The sequence below is a fragment of the Poecile atricapillus genome, chromosome Z, assembly GCF_030490865.1.
Source record: "Poecile atricapillus isolate bPoeAtr1 chromosome Z, bPoeAtr1.hap1, whole genome shotgun sequence".
In the NCBI taxonomy this organism is placed as follows: domain Eukaryota; kingdom Metazoa; phylum Chordata; class Aves; order Passeriformes; family Paridae; genus Poecile; species Poecile atricapillus.
Window position 1 is genome coordinate 4,333,026 of NC_081289.1, and position 25,159 is coordinate 4,358,184.

The 25,159-nt window shown below is 46.3% G+C and overlaps 1 protein-coding gene across 2 annotated transcripts; it reads left to right on the top strand.

The window, feature by feature from the left end:
* The first annotated feature begins 1,298 nt into the window (after positions 1-1,298).
* LOC131573442 (GATA-binding factor 3) lies at positions 1,299-23,270 on the top strand. 2 transcript variants are annotated; one of them, XM_058827413.1, is made up of 6 exons: positions 1,299-1,468; positions 2,115-2,721; positions 5,260-5,796; positions 8,704-8,846; positions 14,263-14,388; positions 20,232-23,270. In XM_058827413.1, the coding sequence occupies exons 2-6, from the start codon at positions 2,481-2,483 to the stop codon at positions 20,514-20,516; spliced, it is 1,332 nt and encodes a 443-aa protein (XP_058683396.1). In that variant the 5' UTR covers positions 1,299-1,468; positions 2,115-2,480; the 3' UTR covers positions 20,517-23,270. The 2 variants fall into 2 exon arrangements, with proteins under 2 accessions (XP_058683396.1, XP_058683395.1); XM_058827412.1 differs by lacking the exon at positions 1,299-1,468 and having other exon boundaries at positions 2,261-2,721; positions 8,701-8,846.
* The last annotated feature ends 1,889 nt before the right edge of the window (positions 23,271-25,159 follow it).

Sequence of the window (25,159 nt, forward strand, 5' to 3'; positions counted from 1 at the left end):
AGCGAGACTCCGCGCGGTTCTCCGAAGAGCCGCTTCCTCCCGCACCGGGGCTGACGCTCTGGCCGGCGTGCGGAGACAGCGTGCAGAGCACCCAGTGAGTGACTCGTTCTAGAGCTTTTTTTTAAAAAATCTGTATTTTCATTTTTTTTTTCTCCCCATTCTTTTTCTTTTCTTTTCTTTTCTTTTCTTTTCTTTTCTTTTCTTTTCTTTTCTTTTCTTTTCTTTTCTTTTCTTTTCTTTTCTTTTCTTTTCTTTTCTTTTCTTTTCTTTTCTTTTCTTTTCTTTTCTTTTCTTTTCTTTTCTTTTCTTTTCTTTTCTTTTTTCTTTTTTCTTTTTTCTTTTTTCTTTTTTCTTTTTTTTTCCTTTCTCTCCGCGCCTTTGGTCTCTCTCTTCCCACCCTCTCCGTCGTTCTCCCGTTTCCCCCCTCGCTGTCCCCCCTGTCCCGGTGCCGTTCCCGCCGGGATGACCCCGGGGTGCCGCTAGGGGATGCCCTGGCTCAACGCAGCGCCCGGCGCGGCCGCGGGCTCGCAGCCAATCAGCGCCTCCGGGGGCCGGCGAGGACCGGGTCCGCAGCCAATCAGCGCAGCCCGGGGCCGGCGCCCCAGTTCCTGCTGGCCGCCCATTGGCCGATTCCGCAGGGGGGCGGGGCCGGGCGCGGTGCCCGGGGGTCCGGTCGGAGCCGTCCCGCGGCCCCCGCGCGGCTCTCCCGGGTCCCGGCGGGGCGGGAAGGGGGAAAAAGCCCCTTAAACCCCCCAAAATCAAAGTACAAACTTGGCCTTTGCCGTGCGCTTGTATCCTTAAAAATAACATCAATTAAATCCTTTCTGAGCCGTGCCGCTGGAGAAGGCAGCTTTATTCCAGGGGGGAGCCCCCCGGCCCTGCACCTGCCGGTCCATCCCTGCTCCCGGGGGCTCCGAGCCCGCTGGCATCCCCCGGGCTCTCCGCCGGAGGAGCCAACCCATCCCCTGCACGCTCCATCTCTCCCGGCTGGCCGCTCGCAGAGTTTCTGGGACAGCGGGAAAAACTTAATTTCCCCCTTAAAAAAAGTAGAAAAAAAAATTTCACAAATAAATAAAAGGAAAAGGCGGGTGTGCGTGTGTGGAAATGAAGAGAAGTTTGTTGCCGGGGGGTTCCCGCGGGGGCAGCGCGGGGGCGGCCGGAGCGCCCGGCCGGTCCCCTCCTCAGGCTCCGCCTCCCCCGGGCTTATGACACTGGAACCTCCTTAAGTTGCGTCTCGCCACAGCTGTCTGTAAGCACTGAGCCGGCTGGCGCCATCCTGCTCCTTTCTGAAAGAATGCCTTCCCTGTAAAAAAAAAAAAAAAAAAAAGAAAAAAAAAAAAGAAAAAAAAAAAGGGAGAGAGAGGGAGGAAAAAAAGTAGGGAAAACATAGTGCGAGCGAGCACAATCTGATCTGATCAAGCACTTTCAGCTGCATCCCTCCTGGGTCACATACTGCTTCTCCACCAAGGTTTGTGCGGAATTTCTTTAGCAACTTGTCGCTTTTTAATTTTTTCTTTTGCCTCACTCTCCCCACCCTCCTTTTCTCCTCGCTCCTTCCTTTCACCCCCACTCTCTTCTCCCACCCCTTTACCCCCTCCTCGATTTCCCCCCTCTCCCTCCCTTCTCTTTTCCCCCTGTTCCCCCCTTTCTCGGTTGCATAATAATTAATGAGCAATCAAAGTGACTCTGGGCTGTGCAGCAGCGAATGACACAAGTTCTCACCGGCTTAAGCCACTGGAGCTTCTCAGGTGCAAATAAAAAAATAAATAACAGCGACGACCCAAAAAAAAAAAAAAAAAAAAAGGGAAAAAAAGTAAAGAGAAAAGCAAAAAAAACCCAGACCCAAGGAAAAGTAAGAGCTGGCGGCAGGAGCGCGGTGGGAGCTGCTGGGCTCCGCTCCGAGCCGGGAGAGAGCGAAAGAGAAAGAGGCGCTGGGAGAGGTGGGTCCAGGGCAGAGCAGGCACTTCCCAGGGATGGCTGCCGAGGGATGGGATGGGTTTTCTCCTGCCTAAAAAGTCAGGTGCTAAAGTTCAGAACTTCTCAAGTACGTTTCTCTCCCTGCCTCTCCCTCTCTCTCTCTCTCTGCTCCTTCCCTTTCCTCTTTCTCGTTACAGGTGATCAAAGAAGAGAAACATCTGCAACAGAGCGGAAGAAACGAGGGGATCTCGCTTCGTAGAGAAATTTTTCCCCCGTGATTTTTTTTTTGTTTTCCCTTTTTCCCCCTTTTTATTTTATTATTTTTCCCTTTTTTTTTTTTTTTTTTTTTTTTTTTTTTTCTGGAATCGATCTTTTATCACCATAACCCCTACTCCCTCCACTTTAAACCAACCCCAACCAGAAACATCCCCAAACTCGCCGAGCACTTTTCCCCGCCCTGCATAACTCCGGCAGCGTCTCTCGCTCCGATCTCGAGCCCTCCGCGCCTTGCTGAGGAGGAGGAGGAGGAAGAGCAGCGGCAGAGAGAGCAGCGAGCGCGGAAGATGGAGGTGTCCACGGACCAGCCGCGGTGGGTGAGCCACCACCACCCGGCCGTGCTCAATGGGCAGCACCCGGACTCGCATCACCCTTCGCTTGGCCATACCTACATGGACCCCACGCAGTATCCTCTCGCCGAGGAAGTGGATGTACTTTTTAATATCGACGGACAAGGCAACCCCGTCCCGCCGTATTACGGCAACTCCGTGAGAGCCACGGTGCAGAGATACCCCACGGCCCACCACGGTGAGTGTCCGCGCCAGCCCCGGCTCCCACGGGCCGCTGCCGCTCCTGCCCCGCTGCCGGTGGCTCCGCGCTGCCCCGAGCCCCCCGCTGCTGCCGGGCAGACCCTCTCCTGCCGGCGGGGAAACTACGTCACGGGTGGATTTTGGGGTTGGCTTATTGGAAATAAATAAAAATTCAGGCTTCCTTCCTTTCTTTCACTTTCTTTCTTTTCTTTTTCTTTTTTTTTCTTTCCCTCTTTCTTCCTTCTTTCTCTCTTTCATCCTCTCTTTTTATCTGACATCCCTCTTCCCGCTCCCTCTTCTTTCCCTCTCCCTCTTCCTCGCCTTCTTTCTATTTCTTTCTTTTTCATCTTCCTTTTGATTTGTTCCTCTTGCCCCCTTCTCTTTCACTTTGGTTTCTCCCCCCTCTCTTTAATTAGGTTAACAGTTAGTGTTTTCGTACTGTGTTTAGTTTTTGCACGATTAAGCTGCTCTGGGGAAGCAAAGCAAGCTAGAGAGCAGGGGTGTGAAAATGACCCCGCTGTCCTCACGCTTGGGCTATTTAATTCGCACTTGGTGAGCTTAGGCTTGGGACGAAAAGTTTTGCACACATACCCAAGGCAGCACCACAGCATGGGTTTAAAATAAGAAAGATACTGAAAAAATATAGCCCGTGGTGTAATTAGGTATTAGACCTGATGTGTTGTCTTGAGGGTCCTGCAGGAAGGTAATGATCCAGAATGTGAATCTTGTTCCTGGGTCACAGCTCTTAGAAAGGAGGTGAAATACCTGGGGCCGATGGGGCCCAGGTGCACGGGGGGATGAGTACTTCAGTGCCATCTTTTATGAAGAAGTGGAGAGATTCAGTATTTATAGTTGGAGTTTACCTAGATGGTTTAAAAAATAAGGAAAAAAAAAATACAAATGAAAAAAGGAGGGAAAAGAACAGAGGGTGGTTTGTGAAGCTGGACAGTGATCTTTGTCATGGCAAAATCTAAATCCCCGAGGTTTGCAGTGGAAATAACCCCAAAATAATGGAGAAAATGGGATGAGCAGAGTGGAGATGGAGCCGAGTGGGTTCAGGAGGCTGCTCCCAGCCCTCAGCAACTTGTTGAGTGTGAGTCTGCATTAGACTCCGCTCAGTAACTGCATTGTTCTGCTATTAGTCCCTTTCAAACATTATTTTTAAGGATTAGCAGCCTTTGTCCTTTCTTTCTTTTCTTCCCTTTTCATTTCTTTTTTCCCCCCAATATATCAGCAGAAAGTGGAAATGCGGTCTCTCTGATCTAGCATGAATATTATTTACTATGCTACTTCCTGGGGAAGATAATGAATCTTGACCCTTTCTATTCGTATAACCCACCTTCCCTTCCTTTCGAGCAGCGACTTTCAGTGTCGTTCACGAGTGCCTGGTATAGTGAAAACCTGTTTGGATCTTTTCTAGACACACACGAGCTCCCATGCAAACATAGGTGTCCACTCTATAACTATCTGTGGCTCTATACTTCTGTATTTGCATCTCTCCTTCTGTATATTTAGCAATCTCTATACACATATCACAATGCTTACAGAAGTAAGGGATCTCTAGGTGCCAGACACTTTCCAGGGCTTTATTATCAGGCACAAACTTGCTCCCTTCCAGTTGAATAATTGTGTTTTCCATCTTACAGCCATTTGCTCAAGTTGCTGTTGATTTGGATAGATTTGATTCTTTGGATATATTTTTCTATTTGTTTAGCAAGGGCCGAAAAGAATTTAAAATATTAGATACAAGCTCTTAGGAACATTTATAACCAAAGGGAAAAAGATTTGACTACGGAAATCTAGTGGATTTTTTTTCCCCACAAAGTCCAGGTCTGTATTTTAAAAGACAAGTGAAATGCCTCTTATCCCAAAAAGGGTATGGAGCGGTTTTTTTTTTTTAAGGCAATTGGTACCCTCTGTGTGTGCCATATCATTGCGAAAAAGCTATCTAACATTTCTGTGCAGTTTCATGGAAGAAGAAAAGACAAACTGAGTGGTTTGCAACGTTCATCAGCCTTGTTGCAAAGGTTATTATCATGTCTGTGGGCATTTTCTGTTCTTCTTCGTTTGACCAGGAGGTCAATTCACAGGCTTTATAGCTCACGGCTCTATTTGGGAAATAATTTTCCAGCTAAGAAATAAAAATACTTCTGTAGTCGGGACTTGGCAATTTCACGCAGGATCTTTGCTTCAAAGTCTTCGTGGGATTGCTTGGAAAACGGAGAGAGTGAAGCAGAGCTCGCAAAATCCCGTGTCACAGGGCTGGTACCCTGCTTGGAGGGTCCCGACCCCAAAACCCGTTCCTCAACAGGACCAGAGCTGCCACCCCGTGCTCTTGTAGCTTTTAAAAATTAATTTTTTGAAGAGGACGGGGTTTCTCATCAGATGTAATTTTCCTTGCTTTCCCCGCATGCTGAGCTCTTTGGGAAGGGCAAGGGGTGGTGGTGGGGGTAGCACGTCCCGGGACCCCCACGGGGGACTTTGCCAAGGTGGGAGAGGGATGTGACCGACGTGTCTCCGTGTTTTCTCCGAGCAGGGAGCCAGGTGTGCCGCCCCCCGCTGCTGCACGGCTCGCTGCCCTGGCTGGACGGGAGCAAGGCGCTGAGCAGCCATCACAGCGCTTCCCCCTGGAACCTCAGCCCGTTCTCCAAGACCTCCATCCATCACAGCTCACCGGGACCCCTCTCCGTCTATCCACCCGCCTCCTCTTCCACTTTATCCGCCGGCCACTCCAGCCCGCACCTTTTCACCTTCCCGCCGACCCCTCCTAAAGATGTGTCCCCGGATCCGTCCATCTCCACCCCCGGCTCCACCGGCTCCACCCGGCAGGACGAGAAGGAATGCATCAAATACCAGGTGTCCCTGGCCGATACCATGAAGCTGGAGTCCTCTCACTCTCGGAGCAGCATGGCCTCTTTAGGAGGAGCCACCTCCTCCGCTCATCACCCCATCACTACCTACCCTCCGTATGTCCCAGAATATGGCTCTGGACTTTTTCCCCCCAGTAGCCTCTTAGGAGGATCGCCAACCGGGTTTGGGTGTAAATCGCGACCGAAAGCACGGTCAAGCACAGGTAGGGCTTTTGGCTTCTTCATCCCCGTTGTTGGGAGAGGAAGCTGTTGGGGGGAAAAGTGGAGGGCAAAGGGATGGGGCTGACCCCTCGCTGCCCCCGCACGCACAGACTTGTGCTCAAGCATCCGTGTGATGAGCAACAGGGGCTGAAGCCCTCGTGGGGGACACACACGACACTTCACCTTCCCCACAGTTCGCTCTGCTAGGTTTATAACCAAATTCCCCCTCGTTACAACCCTGGCTGGGGATAGAGCCAGGCCCAGGAACCCAAACCACCCACCCGGCGCCGCGGGGCTCCAGTCCCGGGGGCGACCCGGCCTCTCCAGCGCCCACGGTGCGCTCAGCTGCGGAGCCCGGGGAGGAAGCGAAACCGAGGGAACCGCAGCATTAGTGATCTCTCTGTATTTTAATAATGGTGCTAAATCCCGGCCAACTTCCCCCGCCTCGCTCTTCCCAGGGCCTCTTCCCATGCGGCGCCCGGGGATGCGGGGAGGGTTTTCCCCGGGGCGGTGCGGAGAGTTCGCCTACGCAGCCCCCAGCCCCAGCCAGCTCCGTGCCAGGGGCTTTGGATCACCCACAATGAAAGTCCCCAAAAGTGTCCCCCTGGCCGCCTTTCCCGGGGGAGCTGGAGGGTCCCAGCTCTGCGCGCACCCGGAATGGGCTGCGAGGGGCTGCGCGGCTCCGGCTCCCGACGGCTGAACACACCGGCCTTGGACGTTTGTGTGCACGGAGGGTGGGAGTGAGCCGAGGGGAGTGTGTTTGTGTGCAAAGGAAAGGGCGATTAGTCAAAACTCTTTTCCCCCCTTTTTATTTTTTTTTTCTCTCTATTTTTTTTTTTTTTTCCGAGGAGGCTGCTGCGGGGTTGCCTGGCATGAATGAGATCAGTTTTCAGGGTTTTTCCAGGGTGACATTTACTCTGTCTGTCTGAGCAGGGACTGTCTCTATTTAGCTGATATGTTTGAGCTAATCCAATTATTTTCAGACTGCTGCACGCGACAGTTGCATTGTTTATCCAGCGCCAGGAACTTTAATAGAGTCCGGATGCGGTTAGAGTGACAAAAAAACCCAGACCTGTATGTTTTGTACATGAAAGCAGGAGAGAGAGAGAGAGATGGGGTGAAACAAAAGAGAGGGACAGAGACTCAAACAGCCCGGGAGCGGCTGCCCCGTTTAACCGGAGGGAAACAAAACGACCTGGGTATTAACGGGACCGGCTCCCCGCCTGGCCCCAGCGCGGACCGGCTGCTATGTCCGGGGTAGGGACCGGTTTATTGTAGCCCCGGGCGGTGCTGAGCATCCCCCGGCCACCCCGGCGCCCTCCGAGCCGCAGCTCCCGCCGGGGCACCCACCGGCTGCGCGGGATTTTCAAACCGTCTCGGCCCCCCTCCACCCTCCCCTCTTGTTTTCCTTTTGCCACTTTTCTGTTACTTTACCTTCTAGAAAGACTTCTGCGGTTCGTGATAAACCAACCCCAGCAGCAACACCTATTTTTTTTTTTTTCTCTCTCTCTCTCTCTCTCTTTTTTCTCCCCTTTAAAAGTTGATCTTAGCAAGCTAGGAGTTCTCAGACCAAGAAGGTTAGAGCTGGAGAAAAAGGAGGAAGGGGGTGATTTTTCAGGATAAGAGAGGGAGAAACGGCTGCAAATGTATTTTTTTGTTGTTGTAGTTGTTGGGGGGTGTGAGAGAAGAGGGGTTCAGTGCAGAGGCTCTGGATAAACGGTTGCCGTTTGTGGTTAGGACACGGATGCTTCTTGCTCGAAGGCAGCACGGGCTGGGGCAGCGGGGAGCCGGCTCTGTGCTGAGCTGGCTCTGCTCTGCCCTGCTGAGGTCTGCCACTGCTCTCAGGTGGGTCACCAGTGACGTTAGGTACAAAAAAACTTCCCCCAGTAAACCAAAGACTCAACATAGAACCCCTCAACCCTCCGAAAGTAGCAGAGAGGCAGGGTCTGTGCCCTCCTAGTTCCCTCCTCCAAGCTGGGAACTGGTGGGCTGGGAGAGGTCTCCCCCTGCAATAGCCAGGGAGAGGATAAAGAGGTGCCCAAAAAGAAGGAGAAGAAGGAGGGAAAGAACTTATGAGGCAGGCTTGGGGCTGTTTGCTATCCCAGATAGCCAGGATGGATCATCAGGCTGCAAGTGTGGTGGGGAAACCAGACGGGTTTCTGAAAGTTTTGGGTGGTGGAAGCTTAATTTCAAATTAATCAATGGAGTTGTTATGTATTGTCTGGAACTGGGGAGATATTTTGGGAGTTATCTGTGATTATTTTGGGGGTCCTTGATGTGGTTTGACCTGAGGCCAGAGGAAGAGCCCTCCAGGCTCATGAACGCCCCTGGGAGCTGGAAGAAGGCTCAAGGAGTGACACTGGGGTCCTCATAAACATCAGAAAGGGGGTCATGGACTTAAGTTCTGTATCCATTATTTTGAGTGTAGAGGGATGGAGGCTTCTTGCAAAGCCTGCCAAGGTTTTTCTGGTGCCTATGGAAACATGGGGTCTCCAGAGTTGTAGGAGCCCTTAATCCAAAGGTGAGGGGAAGTTGTCAGCCCCCGCACTGCCCCAAAGGAGGGACCTGTGGGAGGAGTGAGAGCTTCTCTGAGGAACCCCTTGAGCCACCATGGCATTTGGGTTGTCATTGTCACAATCCTTCTTCCCTTCTGCTGGGACACAGGCCTGATGCTGCCTATGGAGCAGTGCTGGGGAGGGGGAACAGGATCAGAACCCACCAGACTGTGCCAGAGACATCGTTCAGTCATGGATTTGGACCCTTGCTTGGAAACCTTGGGTTTGGGGGGGCACTGGCACGGCTGGGTCTCTGGGGAGGTTGTGGGGTTTTTTTGGGACGGGGGGGCTTTCCCCAGCCCCTTTTATCTCTGCTTTCCCTAAGTGAACCATGTGCTCTCTTGTTTCCAGAAGGCAGGGAGTGTGTAAATTGTGGGGCTACCTCAACCCCTCTGTGGAGAAGAGACGGCACTGGGCACTATTTGTGTAATGCCTGTGGACTCTACCACAAAATGAACGGGCAGAACCGGCCCCTGATCAAGCCCAAGAGAAGACTGGTGAGTCTCCTTCTGTTTTATTCGTTTTTATTCTGCAACTTTTGCTTCCTATCTGCAACTTGGGATGGACAGGGAGCCTCAGCCAGCTCCCACTGATCCCACTGTGTCAGTGGGCTGGAAGGGAGGGATACTTGGAGAGATGGTCCCAGCTGCTGTGGGCCTCAGTTGTCTGGTCCTCTTGCAAACTGAAAAACAGGTTTAAAAATCAAGATCCAGGGCTTCTTGCAAACCAGAACTGAGTTTTCAACTCCACATGATGCTTCTGGATGGTGATCTGAGGACAGTGACATGTTCCAGGGCCTAAGGGCAGGATAATAACTTCCTAGTGGCCAAAGAAGATTATCAGGAACACAGGATTTCTCCTGGGCTCTCCAAACTTCTGCCCTCCCCTTATTAATGTATCTCTATCCCCCTTGGCTGCTTGTGTCATGGAGCAGGGACCCAAACTGGATGTCGGGTGTCACTGGGGCGTCAGACAGACTTTGGTCCTGCAAAGAGCTGGAACCATCAGCTCCTGGTGCCGCTGGTACCTGGTGTGGTCATTTATGTCTGTGCCATTTGGGTCTCAAGTTGTGTCACAAGGACACAAGGCAGAGAAGGGTGAGTGTGCAAAGCCAAGCATGTGCCCAGGCTGCAGAAGTTGGAGGAAGATGAAATGTGTGGGTAAATGTTTGAGATAATGGTTACAAGACTGGTGATGGTTCTAGGCACAGGCAATACATTACAGCATCCCCAGCGATCTGTTCATGCAATTCTCTGGGAGCCACAAAAAGGTCTGGAAGCTGGGGGCATGGCTAATAAATGTGTTGAAGTGTATTTGGCAAATAATCAGACAGACCACAAGGGGAAAAAAATATATCAACTAGGGGAAAAAAATTATGGTCCCTGCTTGGGAAGTTATTGAATGTTTCAGATTGAGGCACGTTTGGTTTTGTCAGGATTAAAGTTGTGGAAGGGCTCCTGGGGGCTGCTCAAAATATGAAGGAAAAGTGGCTCTCGCCTCTGTGGAATTTCTGAGCTGATGGATGGATCTGGCCAGTTTTGTGAGGCTTGTGCCCAGCATGGCCAGACCCCACAGGCAGGACAGGGCTGGTTCATTCCTGCTCCCCTTGAAGGTGCTCACAGCTGTGTCCGACAGCTCTTAGGTCAGTCAGCTTCCTCACCTGTGAGACACCCATAAAATGGTATCAGCTGTAATCCCTTTGGCTCCTGGAAGCATTTGCAGGGTGCATTCCCAGGAAGGGCTACGCTGTGAGGGGCATCAGCAATAACTCTGACTGGCCATGAGAGTTTTGGGGAAGATGTGGGTTTACTCCTCTACCCTGCCAAACTTCCTGTGTGTGAAACCTCTTCATGCCCTCCTATACGAGCTTTTTCCGTATAGGAAAATATTTGTCTCTCTCATCTTTCATAGCCTTGTTAGAAAAAAGGAAAAGCTTTCTAGGGAGGGAAATACAAGCTGGAATTTTGATTTTTCTGCGCAGCTCTCTTGTTCTCTTCTCCTCCTCCCCCCTGGCCCGTCTGTCTTAAACACACAGCCCTCGTTTTCTTTATTTTTTTTTCCTCGTTCTCTCTTTATGTGTAAAGTTAACTTCCTAGGAAAAAGCTGCCGGATATCTGAGCCCTGGAGATAACTCCTAAACAACAGCTCCGTTTCCCCAGTCCAAACACACAGGAGCTTGAGCGTATCCAAACAAGCAGAGGGGGAGGCAGAATAGGAAAGCGGCTGGAAAGAGGGGGAGAGCTTTCAAAAAAGTGTCTGATGGAACCACGAAAGAATGTCCCGAGTCACCCTGAGCCCGGCACATGTAAAATGAACTATATAAATAAATACATAGTAAAAGGTCATTCTTGGGGAAAAAAAAAAAAAAAAAAAAAAAGAGGAAGAAAGAAAAGAAGTAAAGAGAGACCTTGTCTTGCATTATCGCTCCAATCTTTGGGCATTTTAGTTAAAGTTACAAAAAGTTCCCCTTCTTTAAATGCGGCCTCTGCTAAATGTGAAATTTGATTTTTCTACTTCCCCCCCCCACCCCCCATCTCCAGCACTGCCTGGGAAAAAGAAAGAGAAACATCCTTAATGATGTTTACACCTATATTTATTTCCCTTGCTAACCTCTGAAAAAAGTTATTCAGAAGGTACCGGAGCTGGGCCTGCATTTGCGTTTTTTGTCCTGGACGTGGACGTGCGTGTGGCTGTGGCTTGACTGCATCTCTCCTGTTGCAAAGGCAGGCAAGGCTGTGGATGGAGGCTCAGGGTGGGGATCCAGCTCCTTCCCTCTGCCACAAGTTTCCTGCCTGAGCTTGGGCTGGTTTCATAAGCTCTGATCACAGCTGCACTGAAAATAATGATAGGATTTGATGGGTGGGAGAGAGGAGAAAAAAGAAATTTTTGGATGCTGAGGAGCCAGCCCCAGCCTTGTTAAATTCAGTGGTTGTCTTTGTGAGGGTGTCCTTTAGGTGAAAGGGATAAAGACTTGTGGGCCGAGGGGGCTCAGACAGCTCTGCTTCATCTCAAGGGGGAAGGTGGAAGACCTGGAGATGTTGGCAGGGGGATCACAGACAGGCAGGTGGTACCACACTGTCACTGCCTAAAAAGTCTTCAACCCTCCTAGGGTCATTCTTGTCCCTGTCACAGTCAGTGGCAGCCCCATCACTGCTAAAATAAAACCTCCCTTTAGTTTTTCTCCCATTTCCTGCCCACGAAGGTTGCAGAGCTCTCGGTTTCCATGTCAAGCCAATCTGGTTGGAAGAATTATAGCCAATTTCTCAGCAGGCCTATGCACATGCAGTCTTATTTTAGGAAAATGATGCTTGGAGCTTTGTGGGTAAATGCAGGCACTGAAAATGGCCCTTAATTAAACATCTTTATTAGTACTTGGTTCCTCTAACCTCCTGAATTTCACCTTCTCATCACTGATATAGCGCTTGTGAAGTTGTGCCTTTGCTCACTGGCAGCTGTGCCATGGGCTTTGGTCCTACAGATGATATGGGGCAGCTAATTAGTCATCCCATTACTGACATGGCCTGGCCCGAGCTGGTGATTAGCATCAGTGGATGCCATTGCTGGGAGCTTTACAATAGCGTTATTATTCATTGTTTCCTGCCCACTGCCGGTGTCTCTGGTAGAAGTGGGTACAGCATAAAAGGTACAGCCTGGGACCAAAAGAACTTAAAATACTCAGCTAATGATGCTGAATTTTTGTAAGTGAAACACAGTAGTTGGAAATGGTTTTAGAGAAGACAGTAGATGTTGTGATTTATTTGCTTATTTAATGTCAGGGTTTGTTTGAAGGCAGCGCGGTGGTGACCAGGCGTGTCTTTTGAATGCGCTTGCAGTAAGAGAAATTACGGCGAGCGCTGTGTAGAAACCCCAAATATCTTCAAAGGGGATGTTTCCCCTATGTGGGCTGAGTCAAATATCACTGGTTTTTAGAAATTTCCTTAGGCTTGATTTTTGGGTCTGATAAGGGCAAAGCTGCCACCAAGAGACTCAATCCAGCCTCATTCCCCTCCAAGCCATGCGTGCTGAGTGTCAGGATTTCGGGGGCAGAGACCTGCAGACTCTTCTCCAGCGTTTTAGTGAGAACCTGGCTTTGCAAGCTGTTGTCTCTATGCTGCATTTGGAGCACATTCATTATTTTATTATCCTGGTGGTTTTGAAGGGAGCCCAGTTTGTGTTCATGGCACGGTCAGGAGGTGTGTGTGCATCAGTTCGGCGCTCTGCTCTTCATGGTGGGGTGCTTCATCTTCTCTGCTGGCCCTGGGATTTTTCCTAGTCCCATACGCTGTCCCCAGCTCCTGCTTGTCACCAGCACAGAGAAGTCAGCTAAAGGCCTCCTTGGGACTGGCTTGGTTTATGGTCAAGGCAAAATCGTACTGTCCCTATGGGCAGCCTGAGAGAGACACTTGATGTCAGATCAGCCACTCTGTGATGCTTCCTAGCACCATTCACATGGGCATTGTCTTATTTATTTTTTAGATAGTCCTTTTTTTGTCTAATTAAAAGAAAAAAAAAAAAATCCTCTTCTATCTAAAGCAAAACCAACCCGTCCTCTCTCCACCTACGCCACATTCAATTATGATTAAAATTGCAACATGACCTAACAAGAGTTGGTATTAATGCTAAGGCTGTGCCAGTGTCCATGTTTGCATTTTGGGTTTGTTGTACGGTATCCAAAGATGCGGTATTTTCTTTTTCTTTTTTTTTTTTTTTTCAAATGTTGGATGTGCTACAGTGTGCGGCTGTGTGGGGTGAGGGGTAAATTTGAAACAGTAAGAGCACAAAAGAGAGCATTAAAGGCTCAGTTCTGCAAGGTGCCAAGCATTGCTATGATCTGGCAAATCGCTTAAGCACATGTTTTAACTTTAAGCACATGAGCAGTCCCATTGAAAGCAACGCATCGGGATGAAATCAGAGCTCTGGGACCGTGTCATATTGATGAAGAAGAGATAGGATGGGGATCTAAAGGTCTTTTTTTTTTTTTTTAGGAGCTGTAGCCATTTGCACACACACAAACACGCATACGCACTCACACAGTAGTTTGAAAACTCCTGTTCCTCCTTCAGTGGCAGAAGGACAATTTGTTTGCTGAAGTTATAGTTTTTAAATGATATGTACGAATTTATGCATGTGAAAGAGGAGCAACTTTACTAAATTTGACTTTGCTAAGTCATTATCACAGCTAACAAAAAAGCTTCCGTATACACTTTGACACGTAGATTTTTTTCTTGTTCCTACCCCTTTATGAAATGGTAAATTCTTTCAGGCTTGTTACCAATCCTTAAATAAACATGAAGGTTTGGGCTGAGAAAAGGGTGTAATTAAAAAGCTGGGATTCTTGCTCTTTGCCACAGTGTTATTTCCGATCTGGAGCCTGTCTTCTTTGAAGATGAGCTGAGTTTACGGGACCGGGCTGTGCTTGCGGTTGGGCCCGGCGAGCGGCTGCCCACCCGGGTCTCACCCAGCACTCGCCAGAGCCAGAGTGACTCACGCCCTTGACTCTAGCAATTGTCAGTTCAGGCCCTGACTGCAGAATTAGACCCCTGGGGGGTCTGGGAGAATTAAGATGGAAAGACATGTTGGCATTTAAATAACATTTTCCCCTCTGGAATGGGCTGTGCCAGCGCTGCTAATTTTGATGAGTTCTATCAGAGGTTTAGCATTTACTTTTAGGATGCCCTTTGGCACCTGATTCAGTTCACATATAATTTGGGATTAAAGCACCTTGGGGATTTTTTTTCACAATTGTTATTTGTTCTCACAAGTCAGTTTCTGGAGGCCTCTGCTGATGTGCGTCAGTCTTGCAAGGTTGATGTTTTCTTTCTCAGAAATTTTGCTGATTGCATTTTTTTTTTTTTTTTTAAACACTGGTGTTTTTCTCTTCCTCTCCTTCTCTTCTTTCCCTCCTTCCCACAGTCTGCAGCCAGGAGGGCGGGCACGTCCTGTGCAAACTGTCAGACCACCACTACCACCCTGTGGAGGAGAAATGCCAACGGCGATCCCGTCTGTAATGCCTGTGGGCTCTACTACAAGCTGCACAATGTAAGTGTGACTGTAATACTCAATAATGGGGTCTCAGCTTCCGTGCTCAATGATCCAAACTCTTCCTTGACTCGAGGGTTTCCAGTCTCGGGTGGTGCCGAGGCCTCTGTTATCCCTTTGGGGACCTTGGGGTTTGAGCGATGAGTCGTCAGCCTTTCAAACGTAGCCTATCCATCTTGGGGAGGTATAAAACCAGACTGTCCATGGGTAATGTTAGAGTTTTTCCATGCCTGAGCCAAGAAAGGAGGGGTGGGTCAACACAGAGACATTATCTGCTCCTGACTGGGCTCAGAGAGTTGGAAAAGACAACACGCTGTCCTGCAAGCCGATATCTCTACTATGCATAGCTTGGTTCTTCCAGCAAATACATACTCTGGAAAAAAAGAAATACATGCCAGAAACTATTTAGATCATTCTTGGGTTTGTGGCTGCCTTTGTCCTGTCCCTAAAGATGATTTATTTATGCCCTGTGTTTGTGCTGGTTGATGCAAACGAGTCCCAAACCAAAAAAGGACTTGATTTAGTTAGCGGGTTGCAGAGTCTACTCAACCTGTGATGTGAATTTTAAAGCATCTGTCATGGAAAGGAAGGAGAACTGAAATGAAATGGCTGGCAGATTTAATCTAATATCTCCATGCAAAGCCAGCTTGCAGGAACCAGGGATATGTGCCCCAGGGAAAGAGCTAAAGGGACCTGAAAAGTCTTCTACTGAATAATACTGCTAATAAAGAAGACTTAATGCTACTCCTGTTCCTCTCATTCCACATGTGGCATTAGAATAATTAATATGTCAAAAGAAGGAAAAGACTTGCAATTTCTCTGCTTTGATTTTTTTTTTTTTTCCACTAGTGGTTGATTGCTTTGTGTTTGGCTTGGAAATCTGGGGCTGTGTTTTGCCCTTGTGTCCACCCATGCAAACACATTGAAGACATATCGGGTTTCATGGGGCATCCAACCCTTGTGGTATCTCAGTCCCTTCCATTTGTTATTTCAAACTGCTTGGTTTCTTAGGATGAGTAAACAAGTTTGGATTAAGTAGAAAAAACCCCAACAAACAACCAGGCTAATTTTTCACCTGTTTCATGGAAGGCATCTCTCTTGGAAAAAAGGGTTTACCCTTTAGTGGGCAGGTGCCTCAGCATGCTTTGAGTCTCATGTAGCAAGCAAAGCTTGTCATCAAACTCTCAGTGTGATCACAGCAAACAAACGGGTGGGACCCAGAGTGAAAACTTTCAGAATATCATGAGAAAATATTCTGTTTGCTATTTCCTTGGCAAGAAGGGTTCAAGGTCAGCCACCTTCACTGAGGAGGGGATCTGTGCTTGTGCTCTTTTTCCATTTTGGCCTTGTAACCACCAGTGGTAGGACTTAAATCGTGTATTTTGGGAGACCTCTAAGGAGCTGCTCCTCCTGCAGCCAGCAACACCCTTTGAAGAAAATAGGCTCTTCCCAGTTGATGCCTGTGTTTCAATGGGATGACTTCTACCCTTGAAGGCAATGTAGTTCCTCCCCATGACTGCAAGAGATGGTAGGATGATGAGTTACGATGTGTCCACTTCCATTGTAGACATCTGACTGGAGAAATCTCCTCCTGAAGTGTTCAGAATGGTGTCTGAGTGCTGAGGTTCTCCAGAAATGTGCCTGCAAGAGCACATCCTTTTCTTTTTTGCACTAACACTGCAAACCTTGTCGGCCTGAATTGACCTCTAGATCCACTGTTTAGGGAAATGCCGATCCAGCTGTGAAATCTGTGACATGGGGCAGGCCTTGAGCACATTGGAACCATTTTCATATTCATTAAAAACACCAACAGCTGCTTGAAAGCTCAGCACAGCTACTTACCAAAGTCAAGTAGTATCTTGCCTTATGAGCAACACCATTAATGGATCCTGCTTAAATGAAACCCCCAGAGGACTGAGCTCCTATGTGCAGCAAACCTAACCAGGCAAGGATACTAAAATCCAGATATGAGTAGGTGATCCTTTTTTTATTTTAAATTTTCTTTAAGTATTTAGTACAGTATTTACTAAAGTACTTAGTTATGACTGTGGTGAGAAGTGAGGTCCTGCTCCCAGTGTCTGTATTATCTCCTGATTTCCATCAGGAGAGGGGTCAGAAATAGAGAGGCTGATTGTAGCATGTCCCTCCCAAGCAGCTGTCAGCATAGATGTTGTGCCAGTGCCAGTGGAAGGTCTTTGGATGCTTGGAAGTTGACTTAACCCTGTTTCAAGCTAGGCTGTAGCAAATTCCTGTCTGCTGTTTTATCTACCCTCCCTCCCCATTTTTTCTTTTCTTAGGGTTTAATGAAATTTTCTGGGACCTTAACACCATTAGGATATTTTAATGGATTGATCTGGAGTTGAAACTTACTCAGATTTTGTGTCCACACCGGGAATGATTGCAGTGAAAAGGCTAATTTTATTTCCATGGTGTTAATTTTTTCATGGAGCTATATCAGTTTGTTTTACTATTGATTCCCACAGCTTAAGCAAACCCATTTGTCAGTAGGATATAAGCAATAATCATAATAGTCTTGGGGTGTGTTTAGTGAAGCTGTTGGCATTCCTCCCACTGACTTCAACAAGAGCCTGCTCCATTAACACCAGTATTAACAATGACTAATATTTCACATTGATACGGTGCCTTTCATCCCGTGGCATCCCAGAGTGCTTTCTAAGATACAGTCAGCCTGGAAGATTAACCCAACATTGTAATGACTGTGTCTGAAGGATAAATCCACTTCAGTGACAGGACCTTATTGAGGCCAGTGGCAAAATCCCATTGTCTTCAGTTAGAGCAAGATCAGACCTATAATGGTTAAGACTATCCCCTGGATTTGATCTGTTCAATATGAGGTTCTCATCCTTGTTACTTTAGTCCTTAGAAGTGGGATGAGCCTTTGCACACTTCAGGGATAGATGGGAGTGTACCTTGCTGGAGGTGCACAGCAGGCTATCCTAGGCCCATAGAAGTGAGTGATTTGCCATTATTTTTGGTAAAACTCATCAGAAAAGGCCCCTTTCACAATACCCTAAAAGCAGCCCTATGTGTCCTGAGAGCAGAGCAGTCAGTATTTTGCATACGATAAAACAAAGAGCATAATTCCTGCCCATAATTAATTGGCTCCATCTGAAATTAATGAATTTCATATACATGAGTTGGGCTGGTTTAATTTTAATTTAGCATGTGTTTGTCATTTTTATCAGAATGAATTTTCACGGAGAAGGTCTTCCCTCCGGGTCTTTCATTTCTCTACCCCAGAAACAGAGATGGGTCCTTGGCTTTGATGTTTTGGGGACCACTTTAACCCTGCTGTGACTGGTCTTTGAAGTCACTGGAAAAAATTTCCAGCTTGCTGCTTTGACTGTGCTGGTTCCTGACATTTATCTAAATCCTTATCTGTTTGGCTCTTGGGTTAATTACCTGCTTGGAGTGTGAGACCAAGCACTGGGATGATGTGGCCAGCCAACAGCTCTGATCCCAGCTGTGGGGCTGGCCTTGGCTTTGTCACCATCCTGACACAGAGCTGGTGTTCGCATCCTTGAGTTCCACATCAAATCATAGCCTGGGCCATCCTGATCTTAGAGATTGAGTGAAACATGAGAGATGTTGCTTTGGGGAAGTGTTCACTGTCCTGTGGGACATGACACCAAGCAAGGGTCAGGACCCTATGCTTGTTCCAAGACCTAGCACAGCCCCAGTCCCACCACCAGCCTTATGTCACTTTGGCACAACCAGCTCCCAGGCTTGAAACTCTGCTGCTTCAACTGGAAATTGGTTCTGGCTGCCCCTGAGCCTTTGTGTCATGATACAGATCCTCATTTGAAGCTGGTGGGGCTGGGGCTGTGTGTGCCTCCCCAAATCTGAGCTGGATTCATCAGGGATTGACACTTCCTGGCCTCGTCTAATGTTGCTGCCTGGTGGAGCTCACTTGGGACTTCTTCCTGGCTTTGAACATGGACAGAACATCCCTGTTAAAAACTTGAAACAGGCCAGGCAAAGCTTTCCAATCCCAATAATTTATCTGGAGCAAAGGGCCACCCTGGTGTGTGCATCCTCATTCCCTCAGTGAGGACAGAAAGCCAGGGAAGCAGGTTATGTTGTGTTTGGAACCCACAACATTTTAAATTTTACTCATTGCTGCCGTGGGGCTGTTGTTGGGCTGCCCATGGGCAGATTCTTCCTTCCTACCTTTAGCTGGTAGCAAGCAGGGCTACTCTCTCTCTAGCTCTCTTTATCCAAAGGCAGAGGAATCAGCCTTTTATTCACCCATTTTTAGGTGAGGTGAAGGCTCTTGTCACTGCTGGTAAAAGGAGTCTGGAGTCACAAATTCAAACTGGGATGACAGACTCTGGGATGACTAAAAGAGAGATGAGCCTGGTTCTTCCTCTCCCCATAATTCCATTTTGCATGTAACAGGGAACTATTTCATCCTGGCCTCCCTGGGAAGAGAAGTCCAGGACTGATTGTCATACTGTGAAAAGGAAAGGGCTGAGGAGCAACAAGTGAAACTTTGCTGTAGTCTGGAAGAAGGGAATGCTTTGCTCCTTGTGCTGATTTAAGGTCTTATGGACAAAGAGCTGCTCAGCACCCTTGAAGGGGCACCTTTTCATTGTCCTTCACATTAGATCCTGGTGGGCAGTAGATACGTTTTTTCTCCCTTTTGTAGAATGTCCATCAGCACCATTACATGCTCACATTTATTACAAGAAATGGTTCAGCCTTGGGGTGATTTGCTGCCTTCTGCTATAGGTGAAATCCTGCAGAGGAGCCAGAGCAAGACCCATTTACATTCTCAACCCCAGATTTTTAAGGTTGTTTAGGGACATTGGAGGTATAAATCCCTTCCCAAGTGTGGTTTGTGGGAGTTTCATGTCACCTGTACTGGTGCATGTTGTGATGCTGGCTCTCTATGCAGTATAGAATCACAGAATCATGGAATATTCTGAGTTGGAAGAGACCCTCTAAAATCATCAAAATCCAGCCCTGGCCCTGCACAGGACAACCTGAAATAATAAGAATAATAAGAGTTTCTTACAGGATGTCCAACAGATCTTTTGCTACCATCTCCTAACCCTCATGGATGCATGGATGATCATTTCTGCTGTATAGTTTCAGGAGGAGAATTTAATGTTTATTTTGCCCGTAGATATGTTTGTATGTGTGTAGAAAATGCTTTGCTGGTCAGCACAGATACCTGTTTCAGCCCCCACTAAAAAAACCTGGAAGCCTTTAACCTTATTTCTTCCTGAACCTGGAAGAAATAAAATCAGATTGGTTAAAGAAAACCAGAAAGGATGATCAGAGCAAAATCTCTGGAAAGAAGAAAAATAAGAGAAATACCTGACCCTTTTCTGAGGAGTTGCCCAACTTCCTAATGGAGCTGTGAAAGCTTGAGACCCCTTATAGCACTGAAATCCCAGCAGTTCTTGCTACTAATGGTTTTAGATCAGACAGGAAGCCTCAGGGTGAGACAGTGTCTGCGGGGAATATTTCCAGGAGGTAATGATTGGTTTCATACCTAAACACGGTGCAATTACCTAATGTGCAGATAGTTGAAATTTTTCAGCTGCTGTGAATTATTTGGGTATCTTTTGCTCCTGTGTGGCTCTGCCAGCAATTTTCTGTCATCTTGTCTTCAGAAATTTCAACCGAGCTTGGGATTTCCTGGAGGGATCTGATTTTGGGATGGAATGGAGAGGTTGGGTAGCCACGGCACGTGGTGTGCACAGGGGAGGAGAGGGGCTGTGACCAGCTGGTCCTGCTGGGCTGGGGTACATGGATCCCATGGTGATTTGGGGAGAAGGGATGGAAGCACAAAAAAATAATTGATTTTTGTTTAGATTAACAGACCCCTGACTATGAAGAAAGAAGGAATTCAGACCAGAAACCGAAAGATGTCTAGCAAATCCAAAAAGTGCAAAAAGGTCCATGACAACCTTGAAGACTTTCCCAAGAGCAGCTCCTTTAACCCCGCCGCCCTCTCCAGACACATGTCCTCCATCAGCCACATTTCACCTTTCAGTCACTCCAGCCACATGCTGACCACACCGACACCGATGCATCCTCCATCCAGCCTCTCCTTCGGACCTCACCACCCTTCCAGTATGGTCACTGCCATGGGTTAGCAAGAGACTCCCCTGCTGAATGCTTACAGTCTCAAAATGAGATTTACTTTATATACTACTTGCATTTTTGCAGGCGTGTGGTTATGGGTCTGACGTCCCGAATCAAATGGGAGGGGGAAAAAAAAAAGAATTAAAAAAAATTAAAAAAAAAATTATTTGAAGGCATAAGAGAGAGAGAAAAAAAAAATTAAAAATGCAGAAAAAAACTACAAAAAGCACAAAAAAGGAAAAAAAAAAGAAAAAAAGAGCAAAAAGTAAAAAAAAAAGTTTTAAAAAAGTGATGTTTGCCACTTTTTAAAGGAACTCACTATGGCGTCTATGTATTCTTACCCACTGAATCTGGATACCATTTGTGAATAAGCCATTCAGAACTTGCATTCCCTATTGGACAGGATCTCTAGTGCTGTGAAAAAACAAAATAAAATAAAATAAAAAATGCTGAACATTGCATATAACTTATATTGTAAGAAATACTGTACATTTGAGGAAGACTTTATTGCATCTGAGGATCTGTAATGAAAAAGGCATGAAGGACTCAGAGAGAATTTTTTTTAAAGGAAAAGGAAAAAAAAAGAAGACGGGAGGACAATTTAAAAACCAGAAAAACAAACAATGCAGACCAAGAGGAAACGCGGTCTTATGAACAAATGGACCAACTGCCAGTCATGTCTTCTCCTTTTATTTTATTTTTATTTTGGTTTCTTTTTTGTTGGTTTTTATTTTGGTTTCTTTTTTTCGTTTCCGGGGAGGGGGAGGGGGCTGGCTAGAACGGTTTTGATGATGCATTAACTAACTAACTAACTAACTAAATAACTAAATAAATAAAATCTGTAGGGAGATCATTCATTTTGGGCCATGGGCCTTTTACATAGGAAGTACCAATGGTGTCAGGCAATCAGTGTTAACATGCGGACATTGCCAACAAGGGGGTTTCAGATAGCCATTCTCCAGGTCTATACGCATTGTGAACAAGTTCCTGTAATTGTTGTTTGTATGTATAATTCAACGCACCAAAATAAGAAAGATGTAGATTTATTTCATCCTATTATACAGACTGAATGGTTGTACAAATTTATTTACTGCTAGTGATAAGACCTGCTTTTTTTTTTTTTTTTTGTTTTGTTTTCATATTTTTTCCTCCTTTTTTTTTTTTTTTGGAGAATAAACTAGATTAAATTCTGTTGACTTAACAGTGTTTTGTGCTTGGGGGCGGGAAAAAGAATATTTTTCTTTCTTTATTAATTTTTCTTAGCGTTTGTTTGGATGGTATTTATTACATAGTTACCACGGGTACGGGAATGTGTGTCTCTGCGCTCATGCTGACAGCCAAAGCAATGTTTGCAGTGGCTTGATAAAAAAAAGATAAATCACAGAACAAAGGAAAAAACCCTCAAAAATAAATGGACTGCATGTTAGTGTAACCCCACTGTCCCGTGTGTGCTCCCTGTCCCTTGAATAGCAGCCCAGCCGCTGCCCCCGCGTGATTTCGGGCTCCCAGGTGGGATGGGTCCCTTTGGGTCTTAGGCAAACATGACCAAACTGGTGCTGAGGACAATTTGGGACTGGGATAAGTGCAAAGGTACAGCAGGGTCCTTATGATCCCAGCTGCTTTTTAAAAAGGGGAAGGGTTTTGGACAGGAGCTGGAAAAGCATATTCTGCTCTGTCTCATTGAGTACTCAGTGATCAAACAATCAGACAGTTGAGATCTTGATGTGCAATCAGGATGGACCAGATCTGCCCTTGTCTTGGAGGAATGGGCAGAATCCATTATGATAGGCTGGATTTGATGAGAGAGGAAAACTCACAAAAATTCAAAGGCCATTTGCCAGTCCCATCCTGCAAAAGCTTTCTTTGAAACAGTGCAATTTTAATTAATATTACTATTGCTAACAGCAGAGTTTGGCTCTTATTGTTTCATTTCTGGTGGTTTAATTCTTAAGAATCCATCCTTTTAGTTTTCACAGTTTACTCATCCAGCTTCTTTATACTATCCTAAGGGTTGGGAATTCACCTTCCAAATGAAGGGTTAAACTTCTTATCAAACCACTCCATTTGCTGGAGATTTAAGCGCAGTGTGATAAGACAGAGGTTACCAAGGCTGTGAGAAAATGCTTGAAAAATCCCAAACAAAAATACAACCACGAAATGTAAAAAACCTCAGCAGACGTGACCTGCAAATTATTTTTATATTTTTAACGCTGAGCAAAATATTTCACCCAGAAATATGTGTACTCTTGCCAGGTGGATGGAAAAATATCATCATATCTGTCACAGCTGTTTGAACCCACTTTCTCTCTCCTTCCTTCCCTCTGGAGGGAGGGGTAACAGTGGCATGGGCTGCTGCAGGATAGTTCACATGAAGTGAGGGTGTTCCATGTAAGACAAAAAAACACTTCAGATCGTTCAGGATGGTTATACAGAGGTCAAACAGTTGGTTATTTGGGAGTGGGGGAGGAGGGGCAGAGGACTGACCTTTATTTGGGCTCTTTCTCCCCTGTTTCAAAATGAATCTAGTTAAAGTATGTCTACCATAAAGGAGGATTTGGCAGACGGAAGTGGAACAGGCATTAATCGTTTTGTAATGTTGTATATTCTTTCCTTTCTTCTCTGTTGACAAAAATGTGTAAAAAAAAAAGTCAGAACAAATGGTACATATTTAAAATCTTATGTTAATCACCTTTCTGCTTTCTCAATGAATATTTTAAGCATAAAGACTAAATGTTGAAATAAAACAGAGTGAAGAATTACCGAGATGCAAATGGAGATCTTGTTGGCTCCTAATTAATCATCTGTGAACTATAAAGCTATTTTCAATTAGCCTGACAAATCAAAGGAAATAATCATCTTTACTGATATTAAGCTTGAGAGATTATTATTTTTTAATTCGCAATGCTACAACCTTTCCCTCCTTTTGCTCATCAACAGATTGCAGCTGGACTAAAATATTGATCCCAGGACCTCAGCAATGGCAAAAATTAGAGGAGGATTTGCATGGCAGAATTTTACAGTCAGCAATTTTTGTGGTTTTTTTTTTCCCATTTGCTTCAGATGGAGAGTTTCTCTCTCTAACTCCTTTTTCCTCAAAAGTTGAAATAAGTTCTTGAAGTTTCTTTCTGATGTTGTTTCATAGGTCTTAGGGGCATTGAGTGAAATGAAGCAGGATTGGGGCCAGCCCAGAGAATGAGCATCCTGTAAAGGACACAAATGGAGACACTCTGTCTGCATATACTCTAGGAAATATATACATTTTGTCTAGAGACTTCTTACATCAATTATCTTATATTTCAGTGTCAGGAGGAGGATGAACAGAGTCCCTAAGATCACACCCCCCCAGCTACCACATAAGAAGCTAAAGTAGCATTACTGTTCTATCAATTTCCCAATTAATTTTTATTTTTTAGGATTTTATCCTCTTTGAGCAAATAATCCAGAATTTTAATGTCTTGAAGGGTTTTGTTTGTGTGTTTTAACTTATGCTTTATGTTTGCTTAGTTTTGTTTGTTTGATTGGGTGGACTTTTATTACCTCTTTCCTTCCCTTTAATGAGTAAAATCTGGTTTACAGAAAAGGCTGAGAACTGTTGTTGGGCAAACACCTTGTGAATGGCCACTCTGCCTTTCTTCATTGCTGAGATTTCAGGGAAAAGCTGATGATGGGCAGGTTGGAGCAGGAAAACCCTCTGAGTCATGGCTCCACTTTGGTAATCTATATTGTGCAGAAAACACCATGGAAGTCATTAGTGGGGTCAAATCTTGTGGTGTTTTTGCAGGCAAAATTCCTTTAGGGAATTTGAGTGAGTAACAGCTGCTGTGCTGCTGTGTCCATTGCAGCTACATTTTAATCCAAGCAAAATTCCATTGATATCAGTGGAAAGATTCCTAATGAGTAATGCAATGAGACTTGAATCAAGACATCCTATGTATTATTTTCAACCTTATCACCGTGACTTATCCAGCCTACAGAAGAGGACACTGAGGAGAGGCCTTGTGGCTTCCACACCCAAAGGTGATGTGCAGTGGCAGGAACTGATGTCTCCTCTCTGGTGACCAATGACACGACCTGAGGTCATGGCCTGAAGCTGTCAGGGCAGGTTTAAGTTTGATATTAGAAAAAATTTCTTCACTTAGAGTGTGTTTGGGCACTGGAATAGGCTCCCCAGGGAAGTGGTCACAACACCAACCCTGACAGAGTTCAAGGAGTGTTTGGACAATGCTCTCAAGGTACATGGTGTGACTGTTGGGGTGTCCCGTGCAGAGCTAGGAGCTGGACTCAGTTGTCAGGATCTTCTAGGATTCCAGGATCTCAGTTAATACTTTAGCTGTCCTGTTCCCATAGTGGTTCACATGTTCACACAGCTGTTGTGATACTGAAGGGATATTTTTAAGATTACCAGCCTCAGTGCTTGGAGGTTGAAGAAAATAGGAATATTGCAATTAGCACAATCTGCACACTTTTAATTTTTATCCTGTGCTTTTGAATCATGAGTTGACTTAGGATGCATCTACACCTTCACTGAAGTTCAGATTAGCAATGTGTTTTTGGAGTGATTTCCTCCAAGGTGTAGTTCCACCTTGGAGTGATGAGATTTTACCTTGGCTCATGAAGCATGGCTTCCTTGGACCTCCACCTACTACAGTCATGA

Bases quoted from the DNA above. Each gene is read 5' to 3' on its own strand.
- LOC131573442 (XM_058827412.1), top strand. From the start codon at position 2,481: ATGGAGGTGTCCACGGACCAGCCGCGGTGGGTGAGCCACCACCACCCG. The intron at 5,797-8,700 runs GTAGGGCTTTTG...TCTTGTTTCCAG, and splicing joins GAAAGCACGGTCAAGCACAG to AAGGCAGGGAGTGTGTAAAT. The intron at 14,389-20,231 runs GTAAGTGTGACT...ATTTTTGTTTAG, and splicing joins TCTACTACAAGCTGCACAAT to ATTAACAGACCCCTGACTAT.